A 26,234-nucleotide genomic window follows, 5' to 3' on the forward strand; every position below is an offset into this window, starting at 1 on the left:
TCAGACAGCAGCGAAGGGGAACCAGCGGCACGGCCCCCCTGGCTCCGGAACGGGGCGACTGTTAGGGCGGCGGCGCAGTCTGCCGACAGGAGCCCTCCCTGCCTGCGCAGCCAGGGAGGGAGGCGGCTGGAGGAGACACCCCCCGCCTTTATCGCTTGCACACCACCCGGGTGTGCGGGCTGCCGGCGCCTCGGCCGTGGATCAGCTTTCTCGGGTGGGCAGTAACTGACACAAGCCTCCCTTATCCTGCCCACGCACGCTCTCCCCTACGGCCGGCGCCTCAGCTTTGGGCCCGGCCCCTCCTCCCCTTCCTCCGCAGAGGTTGATTCAGTCCGCTCAGCTCCTCTCCCCGCCACAACTCCCGAGTTGGTTCAACCCGGGGCAGGCGCTTAGGAATAAGCCCTGTCCCCTTTGAAGAGCGTCGGTTCAGGCTCCCCCTCTCCTTCCCACCGCCGCTGCGCACTGCCTGGCTCCGACTGGGCCCTCCCGCCCGGGCGGCGGCGACGGCGGCGGCAGCAGCAGCAGCTCCACAAGTTCCTGCTCCCCGTGCCCGGGGCGCGCGCGCGAGGCTGGCACGGCCGTTGGGGGCGCGCGGCGGGAGCGGCAGCGGCAGCAGCAGCAGCGGGAGCAGCAGCGGGAGCAGCGGGAGGGGAATTGTCGTGCCGGAGCCGCCGATGCCGCTGTGAGATGGCATCATCCTGCGCGGCGGCGGCGGCGGAGCGCGGCGCGGAGGGGTGAGGAGCCGCCGCGGCGGCGAGGAGGACGAGAAAAAGAAGAAAAAGGTGGGAGGAAGGAGAAGGAGGCGGCAGCAGCTGTGAGGCTGCGAGCCACGGTAAGGAAACAAAACAGGCTGTGCCGCAGCCGTCTCGCTTTGCGGTCTGGCCCGGCAGAGCCCGACCGGCCTGAGGAGAAAACGGCGACCGTTTTTCTCCCTCTTCGCCGCCGCTCGGTCGTGGGGAAGCGGGGGCGGCGAGGGCAGGGGGGTGGGCTCTGGACCGGTGCGAGCTGACCCTGTCACTGAGGGGCGGGGAGGAGGGGAATGGGCGTGGGGGCTAAAATGGCGAAGGGAGCTATAGGAGGGTCTCGGTCTCTCCAGCACTTCAGCTCGTCGCACCCCCTGGGCCCTGCTGTAGGGGATGGCGGCTGTTGCTTCTCCCCTTTCGCTGTCCCCGTTTGGTGACGGGAGGATTGCTGGGTTTCCCTGCCGTCTCCCTCCCTGGCTCATGTCTGGACAGGGCTGAGGGCCTCTCGGCCCACACCTGGCACGGGGAGGGGGTGTCGGGACTTGGGAGAGCCCGTGGAGGTGCGGGACGGGGTTGAAGGAGAGGGCGAGTGTCGCTGGTGTCCAGTGTCAGGCGAATAACCTTGTTTATTCCTGTCTGCGGCCTTTCGAGTGAGGGTGGCTGAGAGCTGAGTCCTGACCTGTGTCAATGCTGAGTGGATTGCAAGAGGCATTAGTGACTGGGAGTCAGCGAGGCAGTTCCAGGGCCGGCCCTTGCTTGGTTATCTGGGGGATCAAAGCAGAGGAGAAGGATATTGTTACGTTTCAGTTCACCTTCCTTTGGTGAAACAGGAGAGGGAGGAGGTGAAGAGCCGTTTCCTCACTACAATGAGCTGCTGTCACCCCTCACAATATGTGCAGTGTGCCTTCTCTCAAGAGGAGGGGGAGCACAGCAGGCTGGGAAGTCGTTACGGTTGTTGCTCAAGTTATACGTGTCTGCTAGTCTGTCTGGGTCCCCATAATGTGTGTTTTGCTGAGCAGGCTGTGAATTCAAGACCTCGAAAGACCTATTTATGTAATTTATCTTTGTTTATATTGTGGCAAAATGTTACAACTCAGTGGAAGTGTTTATTTACTTGTTTTTATTTGTGATGTCCTTTTTTTTTTTTTTTTTTTTTTGGAACAATACCAATTCCCATCCCAGTTTAACTAGGATAATCTAGCGCTGCTTCCAGAACTATAAATGTTTAAACTGTACATCCAAGAGAGAAAAGGACTTAACACTAACAATTTTAATGGGAGTTCTTCGGTGTTTGGGTGAAACTATAAAAAGAGCTTTTCATATTTCAGTTGTATTTTCACATGGCACCTGTGTCCTGTAGAAAATCATCAGAATATTTTGCATTAAAGAAACCCCAGGTTATGCAAGTTTAATAACATTGGCTTGCTAGATGATACTGAGTACAGGTGTCTGGCTTATATTTGGGCATATATGTGAAACACAGTATAGCCTTTGTAGTAATTAGACTGTCCCCTTAAAATTTGTATTCTAGTTTGATCCCATTGTGATATAGGAGCAAACTGAGTACTGGTGGGCTGTGATAATCCTTCACTAATTTGGGCTGTTGGGTGTTTCTTTCATTTTTGTATGCTGCTTTATCTGTGTCCATGTTGATCAATGTATAAACTGAATTATTCTCATTGATTTTAATACTAATAAAGATTAAAGAAATTCTACATAGAAAAAAAATCACATTTTTCATCCTTTTGAGAAAAATTTTAGAGTTGTAAAAGCACTGCTAGTTCTGTTGCTTTTCGTTTTCCTTCTTATCTTGCCATATAAAGTTGGAAATCTTGCTAAGCTGGAAATTGTGATAAGTTGGAATTTCTACTCAGTTTCCTGTTTTTTCTCTTAAAAGAATGTGTGTGGTGAAAGAGATTTCACCTGGTCTTTGGATACAAAGAAGAGTCGGGGGTAAGGAACTATGAGAGGAAGTTGGTATTGCATTCAGTTCATTCATGCTTCAGTATTCCTATGCCATTAAAACACTGGATTTGAAAACTAAGATACTGTAATAAAAAAAATAATTACCCAAGCTATGTTTATTATTTGGAAATGACTAGTATTTATGCACTTAGAGCAAACACTTGTTGATAGCTGTAAAGAAACACAACCTAAATCCGCCCCCCCCCAAGCCAAGTTCATCCTAGAATTTAGTTAGCTGAAATGTAGATAATTAAGTGAAAAGGCTTAGAGAAGGAGTGGATGGAGTGATAGGCAAAAAAAACCAAAAAACTTCCTGCAAACTGTGCTTTAAAGATTCTTGGAAGTTATTTTTGACTTGGTCAGAAAGACTTTCTTCATAAAAACTGAGCCAAAGGAGTGAAGTTACTGATAAACATGTCCTATCTTTTCAACTAGGTTAGTACTGCTCTTCTGCACAGTGTAATGTTCACTTCAATTAAAAAAAAATAAAAGAAGGCTTTCTAGCTCTGCATCAATTGCATAAAATTCAAAGTCATCAGAAAAGCAGCTGCTGTGTGCCTTCCTGTGTGAAAGTACATAAATTGGGGCAGGGTTCCTCAGTTTCTGTGGTAGTGTTGAATTAATCAAAATCCTGTTTTCTTTGCTGTACTAATTAAACTTGTTAACTAGAACTGCCAAACTCTTCCTTTGAATACTGAGTAAGGCAATGTGTAGTGGCATTCTTCAACATTGCTTTGGTATATGTACCAATGCAGATGTTAGGAGCTGGTTACACCCCAGTCCTTTAAAAGTTTGTTTTCGTTGCATCATGAGGCCAATTCCTTTCTCTGTAGGTGTCAGTTCAGATTTATCATAATTTGCTGATCTTCTGTAGTGACATAAAATAGTTACAGGTAAGGACCATTGGAAGTATCAGAGATCTCACCTCTCTTTACTTGAAGGAAAATTATATGGCTATAGAGAGAAGTCTCCTCTTCCTCATCAGCAGGAGTTAGAGTGTCCAGAAAAGGCATTCCAAAGGCTTGTAGAAAATATCAGATCTTATGAGTGGTGCACTCTCATGTTTTTTCCTACAGAACGGTGACATGGCATGGTTTTTGCTGAAAATTTACTACAATACCTTTTAAGAGGGAGTTTTTGTTTTTAAATGTTTTCTGTAAATAAAAAATTAAATGCTTCTTGGGGTATGTTTTAGCTGTGCTTGAGGACCTGATAGTTTAACCAGAAGCATGCTGAAGTTTAGTTCTGTTTTGCAACTATAGTGTTGCTTTACAGAGGAACATCAAAGATGCCAGGGAAGCTGTCAGAATTACAGTATATCGGAATTATTTACCTGTGAGGCTGCAGTGTGTTGATTTTAAATTTCTTAGCATTTCAGGGAAACCTTTATCCTCATATTACATGTCAGCCTTAGTAGCTACTATGCAGGTATGTAGTATGAAGCAATTAATCATTGCAGGTTTGCATGACTGTATACTGCTGTGGTTTTGATACAGCAGATATATGGCAAAACAACCTTTTTTTTTTTTTTTTTTTAATTTTAATTCCCTCTCCTCTTAGTCAGTGTTGAGGGTTTTGTAAGCTTGTAATCTAATGTATAGTTTGAAAGTTCAGTCTTGTCAAAAAAGTACTTTCAAAATCCTGTTTAAAGAGAATATGGATTTAAATTTAACTTGTAAGTTCTACTGACTTAAAAGAATAAACTAAAATTTACGTAGCTGGTTGTGTTACTTTATAATGGCTTTTGTCTAAAATAAGGTCTTTAATAAAAATTGGAGTGCAGCGTATGTTTTAAAAGGCAGATTACATTCTTGGGCTTTTGAAACTTTATTATTATTCACTGTTTTTCTTTTTGCTGGAATATGTTAGAGATGTTTATGTTCTGCTTTAAGTGACTGGAGTCTGAGCACACTTAAATGTAACTGTTTCAAAACCTGAAGATTTCTTAACATCCTCACTGTTAAGGATGTTAACTTGAAGTGATGTAACTGGTACAGCCAGTAGTATTTTGTAGTGAAATTCAGCCTCTGATGTCTAACACAAGGAATTATTCATTGGTTCAAATCACTTCAGAATAATTCTTTCAAATATAAGTGTCTGTTACTGAAAACAAAATAGGATGTTCTCTTGATTTGTCTTAGGTCTAAATGGTATTGAGAATACAAATGTATTTGTAACTGACCTTCCAAAGTAGTTCTAATGGCACAGAATTACTCCATCTACTTTTCTCTGTTAAGGTTTTAGAAAATCATTGTGGAGATGGAAGAAAACAATTTAAAAAATTATGAGAAGAGGATGTCACATTAAAAAAAAAAAAAAAAAAAACAGCAAAGTGATTTTGTTTTACACATTTAAGTATCTTCACCTTGCAGCCTGAAGTGGGCAGAAGAGAGCTCTTGGCTGTGCTGCTGTGAGTACAGACAAAAGTATAGAGAGTATGCTCTGTGGACGTTTCTAGTTACTGGGTTTCTAACTAAGATTTTTTTGTTATAAGCATTTAAACGGAGCAGAAGATTAGCATAAGAGTCCTTTAAAAGAGGAACAAATTAAGGATTTTATGTGTTCCTCGTAGGTGGGTGAAAAATATGAGAGAACTTTGGATAGTTGGTGCATTTCAAGATAGCTAGTGATTTCTCAGTGTAAATCAAATGAAAGGAGTAGTAGTTTTAGAATAGGGAAAAGTAAACAGGAAAGGCAAAATTCATAATCTGTAAAATTGCACAATATACTTGGGCATCAGAACTGAGAAAAAAGAACACATCTCTAGTTTTGAAACACAGGGCTCTGCTAGTTCTTGAGAAATTCAGTAAGTTGTGGTTTGTAAGCTTGAACTAAAACTGCTGAACAGATCAAGGTACAGTCATCTTAAAAACTGACCTTGTTTTTACTAACTGATATATTTGCATTAGCACTCTTTCATTTTCCTGTATACACAGTGACATTAAAGTATCTCTATGTAAACAAAACAGTTGAAAAGCAAAATAAGTGCTTAAGGGAAGCTAAATAGAAGATGAAGAGTAACAGGATTGCAAATCTTCCCTTTTCTCGTCATCTCAGGTTGGAAGTGTATAAGCTGCTTTTTCTAAAATTTCAGTTCCCTTCATTCTCGGCACTTTTTGTTTTCCACTTCCAGCTGCCTTCTTACACTGTTATCTTTTTAAAAATGGTCACTGTCTTACTGTAGTATCTGGAAAGATTTTGTGTTCGAAAAAAATGAAATAAAAAATGTATTTTGTGTTCTGGATGCAAATTACAAGGGTAGGAAAAAATAAATTAGTGTTGAAAAATATGATGGAAGACTGAAAATTGTGTGTCATTTCAAAAATAAAATAAATCTCTGACTCAATGCCTTGTGAGAGATTGCTGACAAAGCTATGTTGTCATGGGATAGTGAGTATTGTTAAGGGAATAGCTATGGGAAGAAAACTAGTTGGAGCCTTAGTTTGTAATATGACAAAAAGACTGCTACTAATGAACTGGCAAAATCTGTAGGTGGAGAAACTATTGAGTAATGGAGGTGGAAACTTCAGAGAGACATAACAGGGGCTAGTTTAGTATTTGGTAATGGGTACATTTTAGTGTTTACACAGGAGTTCTAAAGCATATTGGAAGGAGTAACTAGAACTATTCATCAAAATGGGCTGTAAATTAAGTATTTGGTAATAAGAGCCTGACATCATTGTGAATTACTCTATGAAAATGTCCCGTTAGGAATGGAATAAAAAAAAATGTTGGAATGTATTAAGAATATAACATAATAGCCTGCTTGCTATTTTTATATGAATTGCCTAAGTGAATTTGAAAACTGCTAAATGTTACCATTGTATGACAAGTGGTTCTGGGACTATGTGGAAACCTCCTAACTTCAGCTCTTTTACAAATGGACTGTTGTGTTTATTTGTTGTTTGTATTCCATCTTTCATCAGGAAAAAATAACTGATTCAGGAGTAAACTATTAGAATAGTACTGCTCCCGTGCAAATAAAATGGAAAATGTTGGGGTTTTTTAGCATGAAAAGAAGGGAGAAGAGGCCTCCAGCAGAGAACAACAGAACATTGACTAGAATTAGTAAATTTCAGCTTATGCTGAACAAGGAGATGTTAGACCACGCTTAGAAAAGTTGAGTAGGGTAGTCTATCAAGAAGTAATTTTTACAAGATTCAGTTGGGATTGGCTGATGTATGATTCAAAATAAGGAATAGATTGCTATACAGGCAAGGAGAAAATCCTTTGCTGTGTAATAGGAATTTTAATTGTACTTCAGTGCCTAAACTTGATGGTTAAATACTTCTTATGAGCAAGTTAGTGTACACAGCTCACTACAGCCTTTCTCAGCCTTTCTTGGTTTTTTATGTGGGTTTTTTTAAACTACTAGGCACAGCTTGTTTTCAGAGTTGGTTGATGTTTTTGTCTATTTTGAGTAAATCTATTATGCTGGTTGCTTCAATTTCAAAGCTTGGAAGGCCAAAAGAAATTAAAATAAATCTGTATTAGCAGAGATGTGCACTTTGGGCTTATTCTCCTACATGCTTAAAACTTTGTGTTTCAATCTCTCCCTGTTAATAGAGGGGAAGAAAGAACACTTTTCCAGATGTTTATTAACACTTCGCCCAGCTTAAAAGCTGATGGTTTCAAAGGTTGGTGTAGAAGATGTAGGAGTAGCATAAAGAATAAAACAGACAACGTCGTGATGCCACTGTTTATATCCACAGTGCTTTCCTATCTTGAGGGAATGCTTTGTTCATTTTTTAATCTTTTCCACTGTCCACCCTGTCTCAAAAGGCAGGTAGTAGAACTGGAGAAGGTGCAAAATAGGACAGCAAGGATTGACCAATTTATATGGAAGAATGACAGAATGACTAAGGATTCTTAATACTTTTCAAGCTGGAAGACCTGTGTGTTGACCATGTAATGCAAATGGAAGTTATATGGGTAAAGGATGCTAGAGATGTTTGTCTCTTTCTTCTTCTGTCTCTAGTATTGCCCTCAAAAGTTCCTTGAAAATCAACATGAATAAGGGAATAATTCTGAAAAGGTTGGATGACCTTTTCTGTGCTGTTTTTGTAGTCGCTTGGTTTCAAGGCACTGTTGCTCTCAAGCATTAGCTGTTATTGATTTTAGGTTATATAATTTAGTCTTTAGCTTTTCACCAGAAAGGATGCTGACCCTTGTGAGGGTATCTGCATTTCTCATGAACTCCATCTGTTCACCGAAATTAAAATAACTGATATTTCAAGCACTGTTTTACTGTAAAATTTAAGTAGTTTTCTTAGAGCCCATTGACTCATTTATAACATTGAGTTAATACAAAATGTATTGATGTGGTCCAATATTGATTCTTGAGAAGTCAAGCATTGGGCTTTTCTGTTAAGACTTGTGTTATTAATTTTCATGTGTTCAACTTGTCATTTTTGTGTAGTTAAATTCTGGAATCTGATTGATTCAGGTTAGAATTGTATTGGAAAATAATGAGTAGAATCAGGTAGCTCTTTGTTTTAAGTTTAAGAGGTGAGAATTTATCACCTGGAAGCCTTATTAAGGATCAGGTTGAATTCTTGAGCACTGTAGAGACAGAAGGGATATTTTTTTTAAAAATAAGTGACAGTGCTTGGGTGAGTGCTCTCAGGTAGTAATAGGTAAGTTCAGTGCAGTGTGTGATTTGAATTAGGACAGACATGTTTTAGTGTTATAACACTGCTGAGATTGACAGCTGGAAAGAGGCTTTCATAGCACATTTTAAAAAGCAAATATTCAGAGAAAAGAGAGTGAGAGCATGCAGTGAATTCTACTTATACCTCTTTGAGCTATTTTTTGAGATAGTTACTGAGGAGAGGTGGATCATGTCAAACCTCTTACTGATGAAAGATGTGCAAAGGCCCTTTCTACCACTTTAGCCCATAACACTGAATATAATAGTTTTTTCTTCCCCTTTTCTTTGAAATGTCATCTTCTACTGACTTATCAGAACAGTGGTGAGACTGGGAGACTATTTTGTTAGGCAGTATTAATGTATTTCCCATTATTGGTATTCTTTAATCATGGTTTCTTCATATCCCCATGAAAACAAGCGGAAAGGTGTAACAGAAACAGCACTCTTGGTTAATATCTTTAGTGTTGTTTTATATTCCTTTTGAATTTGTCAGTGTATTAATTTTGCTGTGACGGCAGTAGAGATGTGCTTAATGTAGTCATGGCTATTGTGACTAATAAGGTGCTGATGACAGGCGTGAATTCTTGTGAGTGGATTTTATAAGCTATCTGGGCACTCTTGGTGTGTGCTTAGGCTGCCTGCCTGTTCTGAAGCCAGTATTTCTCCATCTTCCATATTGTTAACGTAGAAATTATGTTTGATATGTAAGCACCTACATGAAAGTATAGTAAGGTTTTCTTTTTGAAGTGTAGGTGTACTAAAATCTGCCTGTATTTTAGAGATATATCTTAGTATGTTACTTTACATTGCTCTCGATCCAAGTATGATAAACAGTAATTTATACCAACCATTAGCATTATCCATAACAGAAGTCAATCTAGAGAGGCTAAAGACTAGTGTGTACTGGCATGTTATGTATTCTGGCAGACATGAAGGCTATTCAGTTGAATAATAAAATGAGGGAGAAAATATTCTTCCCTGATTTCTCGACACGTATCTTGGACTGTCAGCCTTTAACTACCGTTGTTCTGTTCAAGCAACTCGGAAGTTGTTTACTCCATTTTTTTTTCTCTGTGCATGTGATACTATCCGTAATACATGGAGAAGGCATTGTGATATGTTTCATTATTTGATATTGTGGTAGACCCTAGAAGCGTCATTGTGAGTAAGATTCGTGAGCAATGTGTACCCTAAATATTTTGCTGATAGGTTACTCTGTGAGCAGTAGTACTAGGCCTCATACAAATTCTTCTTACATCATCACAATCCTATTCTCCCTCTGCTGTTCTAGGTCTTTCTTTCTTGTAGTAAAAAAACACTATGCAGAGCTCCAGCTCAGACTGATTCAGAGCTGTGTCTGTGGTGATTGTGTAGCTTCTGAGCCAGGCAGCATGGGCAGCTCGAGTTCATGCTGCAGCCATTTGTACCTCCTGCATAACACTCTGATAAATATTTTTTTTAAAACTTATGTAGCTGTGCCATATTTTTTTTTTTCTTAGACCCTAATATGAGGCTGGCAATATGTTGTAGATGATGCATGGGTCAATAGTGCAGCATTGGAAAGTATGATCAGGAAATGTGTATGAAAAACAACAACAAAATGCAAAACAACAACCAAAAAACCCCCCAAAACCAAAGAATTAACAACAACAAAAAACCAAAACCAAACCCAACCAGAAAATGAAGTATTTTTTAATGTAGCTTGCTCTCCATGACAATATGAATGAACAAAGATTTATTTTCTGGGGTGAAGGGCTAGGAAGTGCATATAGGTTGGCTTAAGACCCTGTGGCCATCTTCAACAAGTATTGGTCCAGTGTTTTCTTTAGACCTCTTCTTACTATTAGTGCACTTAAAATAGACATTCTTGTTATCTGATACAGCACTGGCCTGTTCCAAAACTGATTGAGCTTTGGCCATTTGTGTCTTCTCCCTGCATAAATGAACCACAGCTCTCCAATCTTCCTGCGAAGCCTGACCTTGATTCCAGAGATTGTACAATTTCTTTTTCCTCTTGGGCTCCACGAGGAGTTCCCTATTCAGCCAAGCTGGTCTTCTGCTCTGCTTGCTTGACATACAGTGTACTGGAATTGCCTGCTCCTGTGGTTTTAAAAGGTGTTTCTTAAAAACTGGCCAGCACTTGTGGACTCCTGAGTCCTCAAAAGGAGATTCCCATGGTACTTGCCAAATAGCTCCCTGAATAACATTTGCTCTCTTGAAATTCAGGGTAGAAACTCTGCTGACCTTTTTTTCTCATTATAGAAAAAATTTTAAACTTGACAATTTTGTCATCACTGTGCCCAACACAGCCATCTACCATCACATTTCCCATGAATCCTTCTCTGTGCACTAGTAACAAGTCTAGGAGCATGTCTCCTAGTTGGCTCACTGAGTACTTGTGGCAAGAAGTTAGCTTCCATAAACTCCAAGGATTTCCCAGACTTACTGGTCATCACAGTATGATATTTCCAGTTGATGTCTGGGAAGCTGAAATCTCCAATAAGGACAAGGGCTGCCGATCCAGAGTTTTCTCCTAATTGCTTATAGAATAACTCATCAGTGCTTAGATCTTGGCTGGCCAATTGATGGTAGACACTCACTACATCTCCTTTGTTTTCCAGTCCCCTAATCCTCACCCAGATGCTCTCAACCACATCATCACTAACGGTAAGGGCTGTTCAATCAATTCCCCCCTTACATACAGTGCAGCTCCTCCACCTCACATGCCATGGGTATCCCTCCTGGACAGCCTGTAGCACTCCAGTCGCTGGACTCATTCCACCAAGTCTCTCTAATACCAGTGATATTATACCTCTGGGAACTGACCAGTGCTTCCAGTTCAAGACCTGTTCAGACAACGGTCTTAGATACGTAATTTAATGTTTAGGTTGCCCTTTGTGGAATCAGGAGTTGGACTCAATGGTTCCCCTGAGTCTCTTCAATCTCAGATGTTCTGTGATTTAACAAGAATGGCAGTTTGCTTTCCAGGTCAAGTCTGTAGGGCTGGCAACTAGGAACTTAGTTACAAAATATTTTCAGTGTATCATGGATGTTAAAGTATCTCTGGAGAAGCTGTTAGTTGTCAGGAAGAAATAATGGCTTGCCTTGCTGACAAGGCCTTATAGACCCTGAGGAGGAGACTGCTGAAGCTGAAATGCTTGTAATGTCAAAACAGATCCTAATGAAGCCACTGGTATATCTAGACACATGAGTATGTGCTGTGGGCTTGGTGAAAACATAAAAAATTAAATGCTACTCTCTCCCTTTTTTGGCTGGTCTGAAGATTCACTCCAAAAAGTATGTTGATGATAGCAGAAAGTATGAGGACTTTCTCATAGCTTTATTCTTCTTTGTTGTGTCAGAGTTGGATTTACTACTTAACGTTTTTGTTTGGTCCTTTTTCAGTCCTCTCAGCCTCAAGTAAATCCTTTATTTGGAGAATGCTTGTGAACTACTCATAGGTAAAGAACTGAAGGATATTGTCAGTTGAAAATGGTTTTGGTAGTGCTTTTTAGCTTAAACAGGAAGAAGCAAGACATTCTGCTGGCAGAAAAGGACCTGGGGGTTCTGGTGGTCACCAAGCTGAACATGAATCAGCAATGTGACTTTGTGGCAAAGAAGACGAGTGAGGTCTTGGGCTGCATTAGACAAAGAATTGTCAGCATGGTAAGGGAGGTGTTCCTTCCTTCTTATTCAGTGCTGGTGAAGCCACATCTGGAGTCCTGTGCCCAGTGCTGGGCTCCTCAGTACAAGAGGGACATGGACATATTGGAGAGAGTTCAACGAGCGGCCATGAAGAGGTCAGCACCTCTGAAGAAATGCTGAGAGAGCTGGAACTGGAGAGTTCAGCCTGGAGAAAACTCAGAGGGACCTCATCAATGTATATAAATACCTGAAGGGTAGGTGCAAAAAGGACAGATCTGGGCTCTTTTCAGTGGTGCCCAGTGACCAGCAGCAATGGGCACAAACTGAAACAAAGGAGATTTCCCTCTGAACATCAGGAAACACTTTTTCATTGTGAGATTGACTCAACACTGGCACAGCTTGCCCAGGTAGGTTGTGGAGTCTTCCACCTTGGAGATATTAGAAAGACGTCTGGACATAACCATGGCTCTAGGTGGCCCTGCTTGAGCAGGGATGTTGGACCAGACAACCTCCAGAGGTCTCCAACCTCAACCATTCTGTGACTTTGTGATTTGGTATTACAGAATCATAGACTTGTTTAGGTTGGGAAAGACCTTTAAGATCATCATATCCAACTGTTAACCTAGCACTGCCAAGTCCACCACTAAACCATGTTCATGACACATCTACATGTCTTTTAAATACCTCCAGAGGTGGTGATTCAGCCATTTCCCTGAGCAGTCTGTTTGACAACCCTTTGAGTGGAGAAGTTTTTCCCAATATCCAATCTCCTGGTGCAACTTGAGGCCATTTCCTCTTTTTCTGTCTCTTGATACATGGTAGAAGAGACGGACACCCACCACACTACAACCCCTTTCAGGTAGTTGTAGACAGCGATAAGGTCCCCCCAAGCGTCCTTTTCTCCAGGCTAAACAAACCCTGATCCTTTACCTGCTTCTTATGAGACTTGTGCTCCAGACCCTTCAGCAGCTTCATTGCCCTTCTCTGAACTCTCTCCAGCACCTCAGTGTGCCCAAAACTGAACACAGTATTTGGGGTGCAGCCTCACCAGTGCCAAGTACAGGGGTATGATTACTTCTCTAGTTCTGCTGACCATGCTATTTCTGATACAAGCCAGGATGCTGTTGGCCTTTTTGGCCACCTGGGCACACTGCTGGCTCATATTCAGCTGCCTGTCAAACAACACTCCCAGGTTCTTGTGACTGGCCGCCAACTGGATTTAACTCTACCACAAGTCTTTGAGCCTGGCCACCCAGCCAGTTTTTTACCCAGAAAAGAGTATGCCCATCCAAGCCATGAGCAGCCAGTTTCTCCAGAAGAATCCCGTGGGAAACAGTGCCAGATGCTTTACTAAAGTCCAGCTAAACAACATCCACAGCCTTTCCATCATCCATTAATGAGGTCACCTTGTCATAGGAGATGATGTTAGTCAAGCAAGACCATGCTGATTGGGCCTAATCACTTGAGTGTCCTGTAGATGCCATGTGATGGCACTCAAGATGATCTGCTCTATAACCTTCCTTGGCACTGAGGTTAGACTGACAGGCCTATAGTTCCCTGGCTCTTCCTTCCCACCTTTCTTGTAAAAGGGTGTCACATTTGCTGACCTTCAGTCAACTAGGACCTCCCAGTGAGCCAGGACTGCTGATAAATGATGAAACTTTTTTTTTTTTAATTGAATTTTATGGCAGTAGCCAGTTAAGTTTTAGGTGGGCTTTGGCCCTTATAATTTTCTCCCTGCATAACCTCATGATGTCCTTGTAGTCCTCCTGAGTTGCCTGCCCCTTCTTCCAAAGTTCATAAACTCTCTTCTTTTTCCAGAGTTCCATCAAAATTCTGTGTTCAACAAGGCTGGTCTTCTTCCCCTGTGATTTGTCTTTTGGTGCACAGGGACAGCCTGTTTCTGCACCTTTAAGATTTCCATCTTGAAGAATGTCCAGCCTTCTGAGACTCTTTTGCCCTTCAGAGCTCCCTCCAAAGGGACTTTGCCAACCAGGGTCCAAAACGGGCCAAAGTCTATTCCCCAGAAGTCCAAGGTAGGAGTTTTGTTGACCCCTCTACTTCACCAAGAACGGAAACTCTATCATTTCATGATCACTGTGCCAAATATGACCTCCAGCCATCACATCGCCCATAACTCCTCTGTTGTGAAACAACAGGTCTAGCGGGCACCTTCCCTAGTTGGCATTTTGAGATTTAGAAAAAAATTATTCACAGAGGTGTAAATTTATTGTTAACTACATTGTCTTCTATGAAACTGTTGATTCACATGAATTAGGAAATGATCCTTTGATTTCTGCAATAGAATACTGTGTCAGCCATCCTGTGGTTTTACTAGCATCTTATTTTGTCCTAATGGATCTGTAGTTACGCAAAATAATTTATAGAGCTGAAATAATACTAATTTTTAACATAATCTGTTTTAGGTGTTAATAAAGAGATTGTACTCTGGGTTGATGTAACAGTTATGTATGATGAGGATGGTTTGAACAGAAGTGTTATGATAATATGATCTTTATGTGGCTCTCGAGACTCTTTCTTAATTGATTTTTAATGTCCATACATGTTGAGGGGAGTGGGTTTGTATGTGTCAGTGAAATAGTTCTGAAAGTAAAGCTTCACTTCCTTTAGACCAATAATTTTTAACCTAGAAGTTGAATAGAAATGTAGTCATCTCATATTCAACGGTGGGTGGTACCTGTAGCCATTTTTGTAACTACAACATGGTGACTCTTATGTTGCTGCATGTAATCTTTTTAAGGTTATGTAGAGAAAACCTCAAAGGTTTTAACACTTAATCAACATGTTCAGTAGCCAAACGGGGCATTTATTTTGAGTAACAAAAAACAGGGCTTTAAGGCTGAGGGGAGAAAAAGTGTATGCATGATGCAAGAAAGCAGTTAACTAGTGCCCATAGGTCATAGTGCTCCCTTGCCGATGAATGGCTAGGGCTTGCATTATTTGAAATAAAACATTAAAATATTGTTTATGTAGAACAACCCAAAATCTTTCAGTGCTTCTTCACTACCTGTTTTTCTTTCTCAAATAGGCTTTCTTGCAAACTAGATCAAGAAAATACTGCTTTTGCTTTTGACAGCCCTCATTGTGAAAACTTTGCAATTCTCCTAATGAAAATCATCACTTCACTTTGTGTAATTGCCATACCGTTCTTTCCTTCACCAAGTTCAGACTTGCTTGGTTGAAATTTTGGTTATTTTTGGCCAGACGTAGTTTCTTCTGACTTGTAGAGACAGGAAGCTGTCAGTCCTTGAAACTTACTGTTTTTTAGTATTTGAAGAATTTCTAGTTGAAGAACTTTTAAAACTCTTTCTCAGTTTATGGAAAATTTTACTTCTAATAAAGTAAGAGAGTGATGGTATAATCCCAGCCTCGTGCAAGTCCGTCAGTCCCTCTGCTCTGTGACTTCTTTACTATTCCTGCTTAGTTTCATATAGTATATGCTTGGTCACTCTCTCTGCTGCAATCTTGCCCCCCAGAAACCTGTGATTTTTTTTGGGAATATGTATGTTAACACTATTCTTCTAATTCAGTAGCCTTTATTTTTGTTTTCTACGTGTTCCTGATATATTTATAGATAATGAGCAGATTTACTTCAGTCTTTATTAATTTCTAGACTGTTCTTTTGTTGTCTTTATTCTCCCAGTAGGGCTCTTCTTGTCCTATCCTTTTCTTGACTATGACAGTGAGTACTAACACCTTACACGAGGTCACTAATACTGTTTTTATCACTACTGTAAATGGTACATGTGATAAATAGGATTGTTGTCCTATGCTGTACTCACCCGCCACCCACGTGGCTGCATCATGGTAGTAATTTTCCTATCAAAGGCTCAGGGTCTAAGTGTTGGATTATGCTTCTCTTCTTCCATTGTACAGCAGTGTTTGTCATATACCCAGACCAGCCTTCAGGGAGTAATAGATATCCAAAGCTCTAGATAAGGTCCTTCATCTTGTACAATGTCACTTGGTGAACTTTTCTTCCTTAGGGCTTTGTTTACCTGGAAGAAAGACATGTTTGACTGGGATTGAGTGGGATTGAGTGTGCATCAGGCAGTGAAGACTTTTGTTTGTTGGTTTGTTTTCAATAAGACAGCTTTTTGGATCTTGAATGAAAGTTACAAACATCGTGATGTGAGCAGGCTCTCTCTTCTCCCTCCCAGGAGAACTAACGTGCATCAAGGCTGATTAGACAATAACCTATTAACTTCATTTACAAATTTCAGTAGCTGAGTTTGGATAGTTATTAATACAAGTAGAACAATAGGAGGAAAAACCCCAGTAAAAATAATAATAATTTGTCAGTTATAAAAGTATGTCTAAACTCATTTTTTTTTAATGTATGATTAGAAATAGATGGCAGATCTTGTTTTTTTGTTATGAATTTGAGTTAACTTGCCATGGAATTGATGGCATGTGTTGCTCCTTTGATGTCTTCTGTATCAGTGGCCTTCAAAGTGGGGTGTGCAAGACCATCCATTGACGTGTGGGAAGAAAATATTAGGATTTATGTTTTATCTGAAAAATAAGAAAAAAATTAAGCTCTGTTTAGGATACATATCGATGCTGGCATCTTCATTTGATCTGTATGTCAGATGCTTCCGTGTCATGTGTGGTTTGCGGGTGTCCTGAGGGCAGATCTGGTGTTCCACAATATGGGGGGGTTGGCAGACACAATAGCACCTTCACTTGTTCGTTCATTTTCAGTGTATTGCAAGGTGTGTAGTTTGTGTGCCTGGTTAGGTGGGATTATGAATTATAATATCTCATTTTGACTAAACTAACCCTCACAAAAATGGTCAAGTGGCTTAAAAAAAATCCTGCGAAGAGATAATGGATTGAAGGTAAAACAAATAATGTGCACACAAGTGAACAACAAGAACATGACAGAGCTGATACTTCTCCTACTCCTAGTATGAGCTCCTGGACAGCTGCATTACAAGGTAAAATCAGTGGCAATTAGATATGACAAGACATTGGCCAAAAATATCTGGGTTTATCAAGAAGGCTCTTTGAAATATGGATGTACATCTACTCTTGTTAAAGATGAACCTCACCCTAAGAGGATATTGTACCTGGAGATACCAGCTACTGATAATATGAAGCCATCACAATTAGCAAGGCATTTAAAAACTAAACATCCGGACCATGAAGACAAACCTCTACAGTTTTTTTCAGTCTTGCGATACTCAGTCCAGTACTTTACAAGATTTAGCTAAAGTTAATGATACATCTTTAGAAGCCTCTTTTAATATTTCTCAATAGCAAAAGATATAAAGCCACATACCATTGGAAAAACACTTGATCTTCCTGCAGCAGTAAAATTGTCTGAAATAATGCATGGAAAACAAAATGGTGACAAATTAAAATGCATTTCGTTGTTGGCAGATGCTGTTGGATGATGTCTGGAAAACACTGCCAAAAATTTGAAGAAATATATATTATAACAAATTATACAGTGTGAGCGGCTTACTATACAGCTGGCTGAAAGTATAGATGTGGTTAATGTGGCTCAGCTTATGGTAGTTGCTAGATTGATTCTGTGTTGATAATGAAATGTAAAGAAATACACAAAGAACTAAGTCACTAAGGAACGATGTACCAGAAAACACGCATTTTTAACAGTAAATAACTTCTTTAACTTTTTTTTTTTTTTTTTTTTTTTATGGAAAAACTATGCAAATATAACCACCGATTAAGTGCCTTCTTTGACTGAAATAGAGATTCCAGGGTAAGGTTGCAAGGAGAGCACCACACATGGAATTCATTCACTGCATCATGCATAGGCAAGCAACAAGGAAGTTGGAACCAGAAGTGCACAGTGCTGCAGGATGTCACCAATATGGTTAATTGTATGAAAACAAGAACTTTAAATAGTAGGATGTTTACAGTAATTTGTAATAGCATGGGGACTTAGAGGTTTGCTGGTTTATCACGGCAAAGTATGTAGAAGAATTGTAAAACTTAAAGATTAATTATGTGTTTTTTTTTCACAAAAATATGAGTGTTCTGAATTTGCTGACCTATAATGGTAAGCAGCTGTCAGGAGTATGCCAACTAACAGACATTTTCAAAAAAATAACCAACCTAATGTGTCAATTCAAGGTGAAGGTGACATTTTAACTATGAGCAAGAAGATGACCGCTTTTTGAAAGAAACTCGTGCTATGGAGAGAGCACTTTGAAAACAGATGTTTGGAAACCTTTCCATCATTATGTGATTTTGCTGCCAGCAGATATGTGTGTCATCTATAAAAACTTGTATCTGTATACTTAAACTTGGAAGCAGAATTTTTTCAGCTGTTTAAAAGTGTTCCAAATGAAGAGTTTCAGGAGGTTTTGAATACATTTGTTGAAAATTTAAGTATGCAACACCTTCCATTAGTTTGCAATAACAATGGATTGACATTGGAGGAGATGGAAATTTACTGGCCAAATTTCAAGAAAAACCTTTGCATAATTAGTGGATGGGGATGAAAAATGAATATCACAATTTAGTAAGTGCAGCCAGTGATGCACTTTCATTTGAATGTACATATCTTTGTAAATTGTCTTTTCTGGCTATGACTGCCATTAAAACCAAGTGTTGAACTGAATTTAGAATCAGGCTTTCAAATCACTGTATTACAAAGTGTTAAGCCAACATTTTAGAAATGATGAAGCATATTCAGTCACATGGCTCTCACAAAAAAACCCAATTTTTTTTTTTAGCAAGACCAAAAGTTTTATACTAATAAAAATTACATAAAAATACTGTTTATTTCATCTTTATCTCATACTTTCTAATTTCTGTTTTTATGTTTTATAATGTACTATATTAGTGCAGTGGTACTTAGACATAATTTATAAATAGGTATACATATATTGGGGTTCATACTCACATTTTTTGCTGATGTGCATGTTCAAAAAGATTTGGTGACAAATATTCAATAGTATTATTGATACCAGTTAATGTTCACATAATGTTTACATCATACAGATCATGGAAAACATTTTAAATGTACATAGTCTTTTCTCATGAAAAACAGTTGTCTGATAGAAACAGAGAATATTTCACTTCTAGTTTTGTGTCAGGAGGATGGGAGTAATGTTTGCATGTGCTTCAAGTGCAGGGATGCCCCAGCTGAGATCAGTCACCCTGTTTCAGTCACTGAATGATAAGATGGGATAGTCCTTGTAAAGTGCTTACTGTCTCAACAGATGAGGGAAGTGATTTGTGGGTAGACAAAACTGGTATAGAAAGCTGACTGCAAATCTAGGGATAGTATTCAAATGTTCTTTGTCCGAATCACTTCTGTTATTGCTTGAGTTTATTGTTCAGGGGACAGCTTGGTTTTTCAATCATGTAAGTGTTTCAGAGGTTTTGTTCATTTGAAGTTGTTGGTGCTTAGCTCGTCTAAAAATCAAACTATAAGCATATCTTCTGGAGACAGGAATATTGACATCACAGCTGATTCTTGTTTCTTGGTTTGCACAGTTCTAAACTATGTAAACAAATGCAAGTATTTAATTCCTTTTTTTTTTTTTTTTTTAAACTGGTGTTACAAAATAATGCAGTCTGCCATACGTAAGTAACATTTGGTAACTTACTAATTAGTTGAGCATTTTATTTAGTAGTTGTAACTAACATGCAGAGATAAGTACTTTTTAATAAGCTACCTTTGTGCTTTTCTTGTAGGCAAAAGCTTAAAACTCTGACATGGCCACAGCCTCACCAAGATCTGATACAAGTAACAACCATAATGGAAGATTACAGATGCAAGTAACAGGCAAGTAATGATGTGTATCATGGTGATTTTTATGGGAAAACATATTCTAAAAAAACAATCTTTGAAATGAATGTAAAATATGGATCAGTGTAGTTAATATTTTAATTAATAACCTGAATGTTACAGTAAAGAGTATGACTATAGTATATGTAGATGAATTGAAGCTAGTTAGAGGTTGTACAGTGAGTTAGGTAACGGTTAAATGATCTCCTCAAATTAGAATTAAAAAGAGATTCAGTACAACAGTAGGGACAAATGTAAAGAATTTTGCTTGGGAACAAATAATTTCTGGCAAAATTCTATAGAGGGAACATAGATTATTGAAATCGTACAAAGCACATGGGTGGTTGTAGTGAACCCCAAGCTGAAAATGGGTACAGTGTTATAGTAAAGCTGGAGAAGAACTAGAGGGGATCACAAAATTTGGCAGCCCTTCAAAAGATTAAGCTCTTTGTTTACATACCAGGTAAACATCTTTTGAGAATAACATAGGCGTTCAGTATTATCCTTAAGGCAGAAAGTTGTATTACACAGCCATATGGAATAATTTAGGTTAGAAGGGAAGTTCGGGGATTTCTTAGTCCACTGTTTTGCAGAAGGCAGGGCTGCCTTTGAAGTCTGATCAGGTTGCTCAGCAAATTGTCGAGTTGAATTTCGGGTATCTCAAAGACTGTAGATTACACAACTTTCCTGGGCAGCTGGTTCTGGTGATAAACCACATCACTGTGAAACTGTTTTCATTTTAATCCAATTGGAATTTACTATATTGTGTATTGCCTGCTTAATTTTTTCCTTTTGCTGCGCTGGTTCTCATAGTTTGAGGCAGAAATCAGCCATCGCACTATCTTCTAGAAGGGAAACACAGTGGACTGCAAGCAATTCTGGAAATTTCTGGTTGTGTTGGGGGCACCTTTTTCATTTTATCTTGAATTGACTATGTAGGCTAGGCATTCTGCTACTCGTGGGTAAGAACTGGTCAGGGGTGTGACAACTGGTGTCAGTCTGTGGTGCATTGACCCTGGCTGGATGCCACGTGCCCACCAAGCTGCTCTATCATTCCCCCTCCTCAACTGGACAGGGGAGAGAAAATATAATGAAACGCTCACGTGTCAAGATAAGGACAGGGAGATCACTCACTTGTTACCGTCATGGGCAAAACAAACTTGACTTAGGGAAAATTATTTTCATTTATTACCAATCAAATCAGAGTGGGATAATGAGAAATAAAAACTAAATCCTAAAACACCTTCCTGTCACCTCTCCCTTCTTCCCAGGCTCAACTTCACTCCTGATTTCTCTAGCTTCTCCCTGCCAGTGATGCAGGGAGTTGAGGAGAGCGGGTTGTAGTCGATTCATCACACATTGTCTCTGCTGCTCCTTTCTCCTCCAGGGGAGGACTCTTCACATTCTTGCGCTGTTCCAGCATAGGGTCCCTCCACAGGAGGCTGTCCTCCATTAACTTCTTCAATGTGAGTCCTCCCACAGACTGCAGTTCTTCACGAACTGCTGCAGTGTTGCTCCCTTCCATGGGGTGCCGTCCTTCAGGAACAGACTACTCCAGCACGGGTCTGCCATGGGGTCACAGGTCCTGCCAGCAAACCTGTTCCAGCCTGGGCTCCTTTCTCCATGGGGCCACAGGTCCTGCCAGGATCCTGCTCTAGTGTGGACTTCTACAGTGTCACATCCTCCTTTGGGCATCCACCTGCTCCAGTGTGGGGTCCTCCCCTGGCTGCAGGTGGATCTCTACTCCACTGTGGACTTCCATGGGCTGCAGGGGGACAGGCTGCCTCACCGTAGACTGCACCACAGGCTGCAGGGGAATCTCTTTGGTGCCTGGGGCACCTTCTCACCCTCCTTCCTCTCTTGCCTTGGTGTCTGCAGAGTTGTTTCTCTCACATGTTCTCATTCCTTTCTCCTGTTCCGCAGCAGTTTTTTCCCTTTCTCAAATATGTTATCTTAGAGGCACTACTACTTTCGCTGATGGGCTCAGCCTTGGCCAGCGGTGGGTCCATCGTGGAGCCAACTGGCTTTGGCTCTACCAGACATGGGGGAGGCTTCCAGCAGCTTCTCACAGCAGGCACCCCTGTACCCACCCCACTACCAAAACTTTGCCATACCAACCTGATACGCGGTCTTAGCTGCTCTTTCTGTGGGATGGCAGAACAGAACGAAGACTTGTAGCCTGAAGATAAACAAAATGCATCTAGGTAAACAAGTTTGATAGCTAATTATGACAGTGTTACAGTAGTTGAAAGTGCAAATGTTACCAGCAAGTAGTTAGTGTGGATAAATATATATACATATACATACATGTGCACACATACATTTATATGACTATTGTTTTACCATTGATAAATAACTTGAACTTTCCAGGGATCCTGAGAAGTCTGGGAACCCTGAAGTAAGAATTAGTGCATGAGCAAGAATATACAAAGGCTATCTTGAACAAAGTTTGACAAAAAAAAAAAAAAATTAAGATTAAAAACCCTGTATCTCAAGAAAGAAACGTCATGCTGCATGGCCCATAGATGAGAGAAGATAGATTGTTAGAGGGTCCCCCAAATGGATATTTTATCAATTAGATAAACTGATTAATGTTATACAAGGATGACATAACTTGATAACATGATGAATCATTGAAACTGGTAATAACTAGTAGCATAGATGAAGCCACCTCTAGACTGAATATATAACTGTAGTGAACTGAGTTACACAAATGTTCCGTTACTTCAGATCTGTGTATGCAGAAGTGATCATGTGATATCCTGTACTGTATTGCTCCTTATGTAACTAGTCTTGTATTTTTCTGGCACTGGAGCTTCTCTTGACTTGAAGAGATCTGGTTCAAGGATCAAAGTGGAAAAATCTGTACAATTTTTAGAATTACTTTTCTGAAGGTTTAGTTCCCTAACCAGTCTTTATTGCAAGATCAGAGGAACACTGGTGACACTACAGGGAATGAAGTGGGAGAGAGAGGAGTGTGGGACTGTAGTATTGCTGAGTTACATTGGTTTACACTCAGATTAGTTTATGCTGCTGTAGAATCTAGACTTATATTTCAAGAACTGTATTTTAAAAACACTTTTATAGAGGCAGTAAGTAATTTTATAGATAAGGAAATTCGTATGGAGTGGTAAGTGACTTGGTCAGATTTGGACAGTTACAGCATGTTGCTGACAAGTTTTGCCATCGGTATTTTTTTCAAATGTACTTGGCAAGATGTCTTGTCTTGTTAGTTCTTTTTGAAGTCTTTGCTAGTATTTGTTACTTCTGTTTTTTTTTAAAAGAAGTCCTAACCAAAAAGTGGTAGTAGTCTCCTTTCGTGCTTAGGGACTCAAAACTAAATAACTTCAAATGTAACAAGGTAAGAGGGGGGACTAAAGAGAAGCTTGAATATTGTGACTAAAGACCTATATGTTAACAAACGTTGTAGGTGCTTTTAGAAAACAAAATATGGAGGATAAAATGTGGAAGTAGTAAAGGTTGTTAAAGCTTAAAAACGTACCATGATTTCGGGTGAAAAAATACTTGTGTGGCATTATGTTTTTAGTCTTCTAAATTTAATCTTTCATTGTTATCAAGGCTGCAGTTCCCTTTTACAACATACGATGTATGACTTAGACTAGACTTTGCAAATAAAAGGGAGTTAAGTGCGTGCCCTTTAACTGAAATTCAGTAAAAGTCTGTGGGTAATATCTTTAAAATCTTGGATGGTTACATCCTACTATCTTATAAGTAACTAATGTATATGTCTTAGAATACTGTAATCCAGAAATACATGATGGAACCTTTTTTTTTTTGTCTTCCTTTCAGACAGTTTAGTTAACTTCCACTTATTTTTGAAATAGCAAGTACCATACAGAAAAGTAACAGGGAAAGATTATTTCAGCTTTGCTTTAGTTTGAAAGTGAAGGGAAAGAGAATCACACTGAAGTACAGGAGGAATGAGAGAGCCAGCAGGTAGGTACAGCTCTGAGTCCATCAGCATGGTCTTATGAAGACAACACCTGCCTGAAATAAAACTTAAAATGTTGTCAGCTAGGCTGCTGTTGGTCTTTATTGTGACTTCTTCAGCTGGATGAGGAAAGGGGAGAACAGATTTATGTTCAGGACACTGAGGACCTCAGCAGTGATTTGGAGATTCTTTGGTCACTTGCTATTTTTTAATTGTTGTATATTTAGCAGAAACTTTAAGTTCTTCTGCAAAGCTATTTAAATAGGGGAAATTTGAAACTTGATTTCTTACTTGTAACAAATTGATGTGTTAAACCACAAGTTGACCACATGGGTAATACTGGCAAGGAAATGAAGCTTTGCTATACAAGGACGTTTTGAAATAGGCCTCAACTGCATGTGCTTTCATAACTACATATAGTTAAAAAAAAAAATCTACCTGATAACCTCTCAGATATATCATACTTAGATATTTTTCAGTTAAGGGAAGAGTAGGAAGAGCAATGAGAAAAGAAGAAAGGAACTCACATGATTTTCAGTGTTTATCCTTAAAATAATTGTTGTGCTGTGTCTCCAAGCCATCCTGCCAGTACGTGGTGAAAAGAATATGTCATGTTTGTTTCAAATATCTGACAAAGTAGCTTTTGAAAATAAAAGCTACCATTTTAGCATTGACCTCTTTATGTTCAGCAGAAACAGAAAAGGTGAGGAACAACATTGCTATGCTCTGTTTCATACGTTGTGGAGGCAGTACATTTCCTGTTTTTCAGCAACTGTGTGCTGTTACAGATAAAGCAATGTATTTTATTAGTTTCTAGTGCCAAACTGAAACGGAAAAAGAATTGGTTTGGAACAACTTTCTACACGGAATTAACTGCAGATGGAGAAATTAAGAAAACAGCAAAATCAAGTAGTTCTTCAAATCCAAAATGGGATGAGCAGCTGACAGTGTAAGTAGATTTTTTTGGTTGTTTAATACTATTTATTAGGCAGACATTGCAGGCAAATATTTACTAAGCTTGGGTGCCTGCATAGTTTTCTGACTGCTTATGACTAAATGTAGACATATTATATTTATCTCAAATTATTTTTTTCTTCATTCTTACAGTATTTTGAGAATATTTTTTTTGTAGAAAGTGTTCCTTGCCTACAGTTTCTATACATGGTATACTCTTGATATTTGTTAGCACTGTGGGCTATTAAAGCTTAAGATGCCTCTCTAGAAGATGTTACTAATTGTAACCATGTCATTCTCAACTTTGAAAAAAATTTCAGCGGAGTGAATAGTATTTATGAGGAAGGTCACTTTTTCCTTTAAGTTTCCTAATGAAGGGATACACACAGGAAAACAGTTTATTGCAAAGTGACCTTGCAGTCTGTCCTAATATTTTACCATTTTAATCTTGTGATTTAATTTGGTTCAATTCTGCTACAGGTGTAGGTACACCTGAATAGGGTTCTATGAAGAACTGGCAATCTTACACTCTGCAATTGGCTAGAATGCATTATTATACAAGCAAGATTGTACTGTTTCATGTTTGGATCTGGAAACAGCAGAACTATTATCAAATGGCACTGAGCATGGGCCAGTATGTTTTACAGCATCTGACCTGTCTTTGTTCAGTAGCTGCCTTTATTATTAGTAGGAACCATGCCAGGTTCCTGTAACTGACAGAGCTGGAGACTGGGGAGTGGTGCAGCTTATGTAGCTTTGGGGAATTGTTTGCTTGGGTACACTTACTTGGTATGTACAGACCTGGGTTGAAGCAAGTAGGGTATTCCTGTGACACATTTCTCAATATTTCATGTTTAGTAGGGCTTAGTAGCCGTTTGCAGTACTGCAAAGGAGAATAATATAGTCTTGGACCTGGCAATGATTTCCAGGAGTTTTTACTAGCACAATTACAGATCTATCAGTATACTCACAGAAACTAGAGTTTCTCTTGAGGAGGCTGGTTTTATTTGGTGGGATTTGGTGAGCTGATAAAAATGAGGTAATTTGGGATGCACAGTACAGGCAAACAGACTCATTCCATCATCAGTCTTACTTAGGATCTTACTCTTATGTATATATGCAAGGTATTGTGGCCCCCTCTGGCTACTGGAATGATATAGTTGCTTCAGTTGCCCAGTCTATCTGAGGACAAGTGAACTCTGGCTTACCAAATTCCCCTCACTTCTAATGGGTCTGCATGAGCAAGAGCGATATATTCTCTGTCAGTAGGTGTTGTTTGTTTGTTTTAATTTTGTTTTTTAAGCTGGTCTTTTTGCAAGGCTTACATTAGAAGGCAGCCTGTTCAAAATGCAAAAATATATTTGCTCACTGGTTTCAGCAAAAGCGATCCATGTTGTTCAACATGTTCCAAGTGACTCTAAAGCGAGCCCTGTTTCTGGGAGGGTGGGGCTGTTTTTAGTATTGTTTTCATCAATGCTGATATAACTTTCTGTATTCAATAGTGACAGATATGTGGCCTCTGACTTTTTGCAGTAT

The 26,234-nt window shown here is 39.7% G+C and overlaps 1 protein-coding gene across 6 annotated transcripts in view; it reads left to right on the forward strand.

Moving 5' to 3' along the window:
• Window positions 1–605: 605 nt before the first annotated feature.
• The window catches only part of WWP1 (WW domain containing E3 ubiquitin protein ligase 1), a 57,420-nt gene continuing 31,791 nt past the window's right edge, over window positions 606–26,234 (forward strand). For 3 of the 6 annotated variants that reach the window (XM_065053910.1, XM_065053911.1, XM_065053913.1), the window contains exons 1-3: window positions 606–832; window positions 19,699–19,789; window positions 24,555–24,693. In XM_065053910.1, the coding sequence (XP_064909982.1) occupies window positions 19,720–19,789; window positions 24,555–24,693 (209 nt within the window). In that variant the 5' untranslated portion in view covers window positions 606–832; window positions 19,699–19,719. Of the gene's footprint in view, window positions 833–19,698; window positions 19,790–24,554; window positions 24,694–26,234 lie in introns of those variants that run through there. The other 3 variants (XM_065053912.1, XM_065053914.1, XM_065053915.1) reach the window with 2 other exon arrangements.

Source organism: Columba livia, chromosome 2, assembly GCF_036013475.1.
Source record: "Columba livia isolate bColLiv1 breed racing homer chromosome 2, bColLiv1.pat.W.v2, whole genome shotgun sequence".
NCBI classification, from domain to species: domain Eukaryota; kingdom Metazoa; phylum Chordata; class Aves; order Columbiformes; family Columbidae; genus Columba; species Columba livia.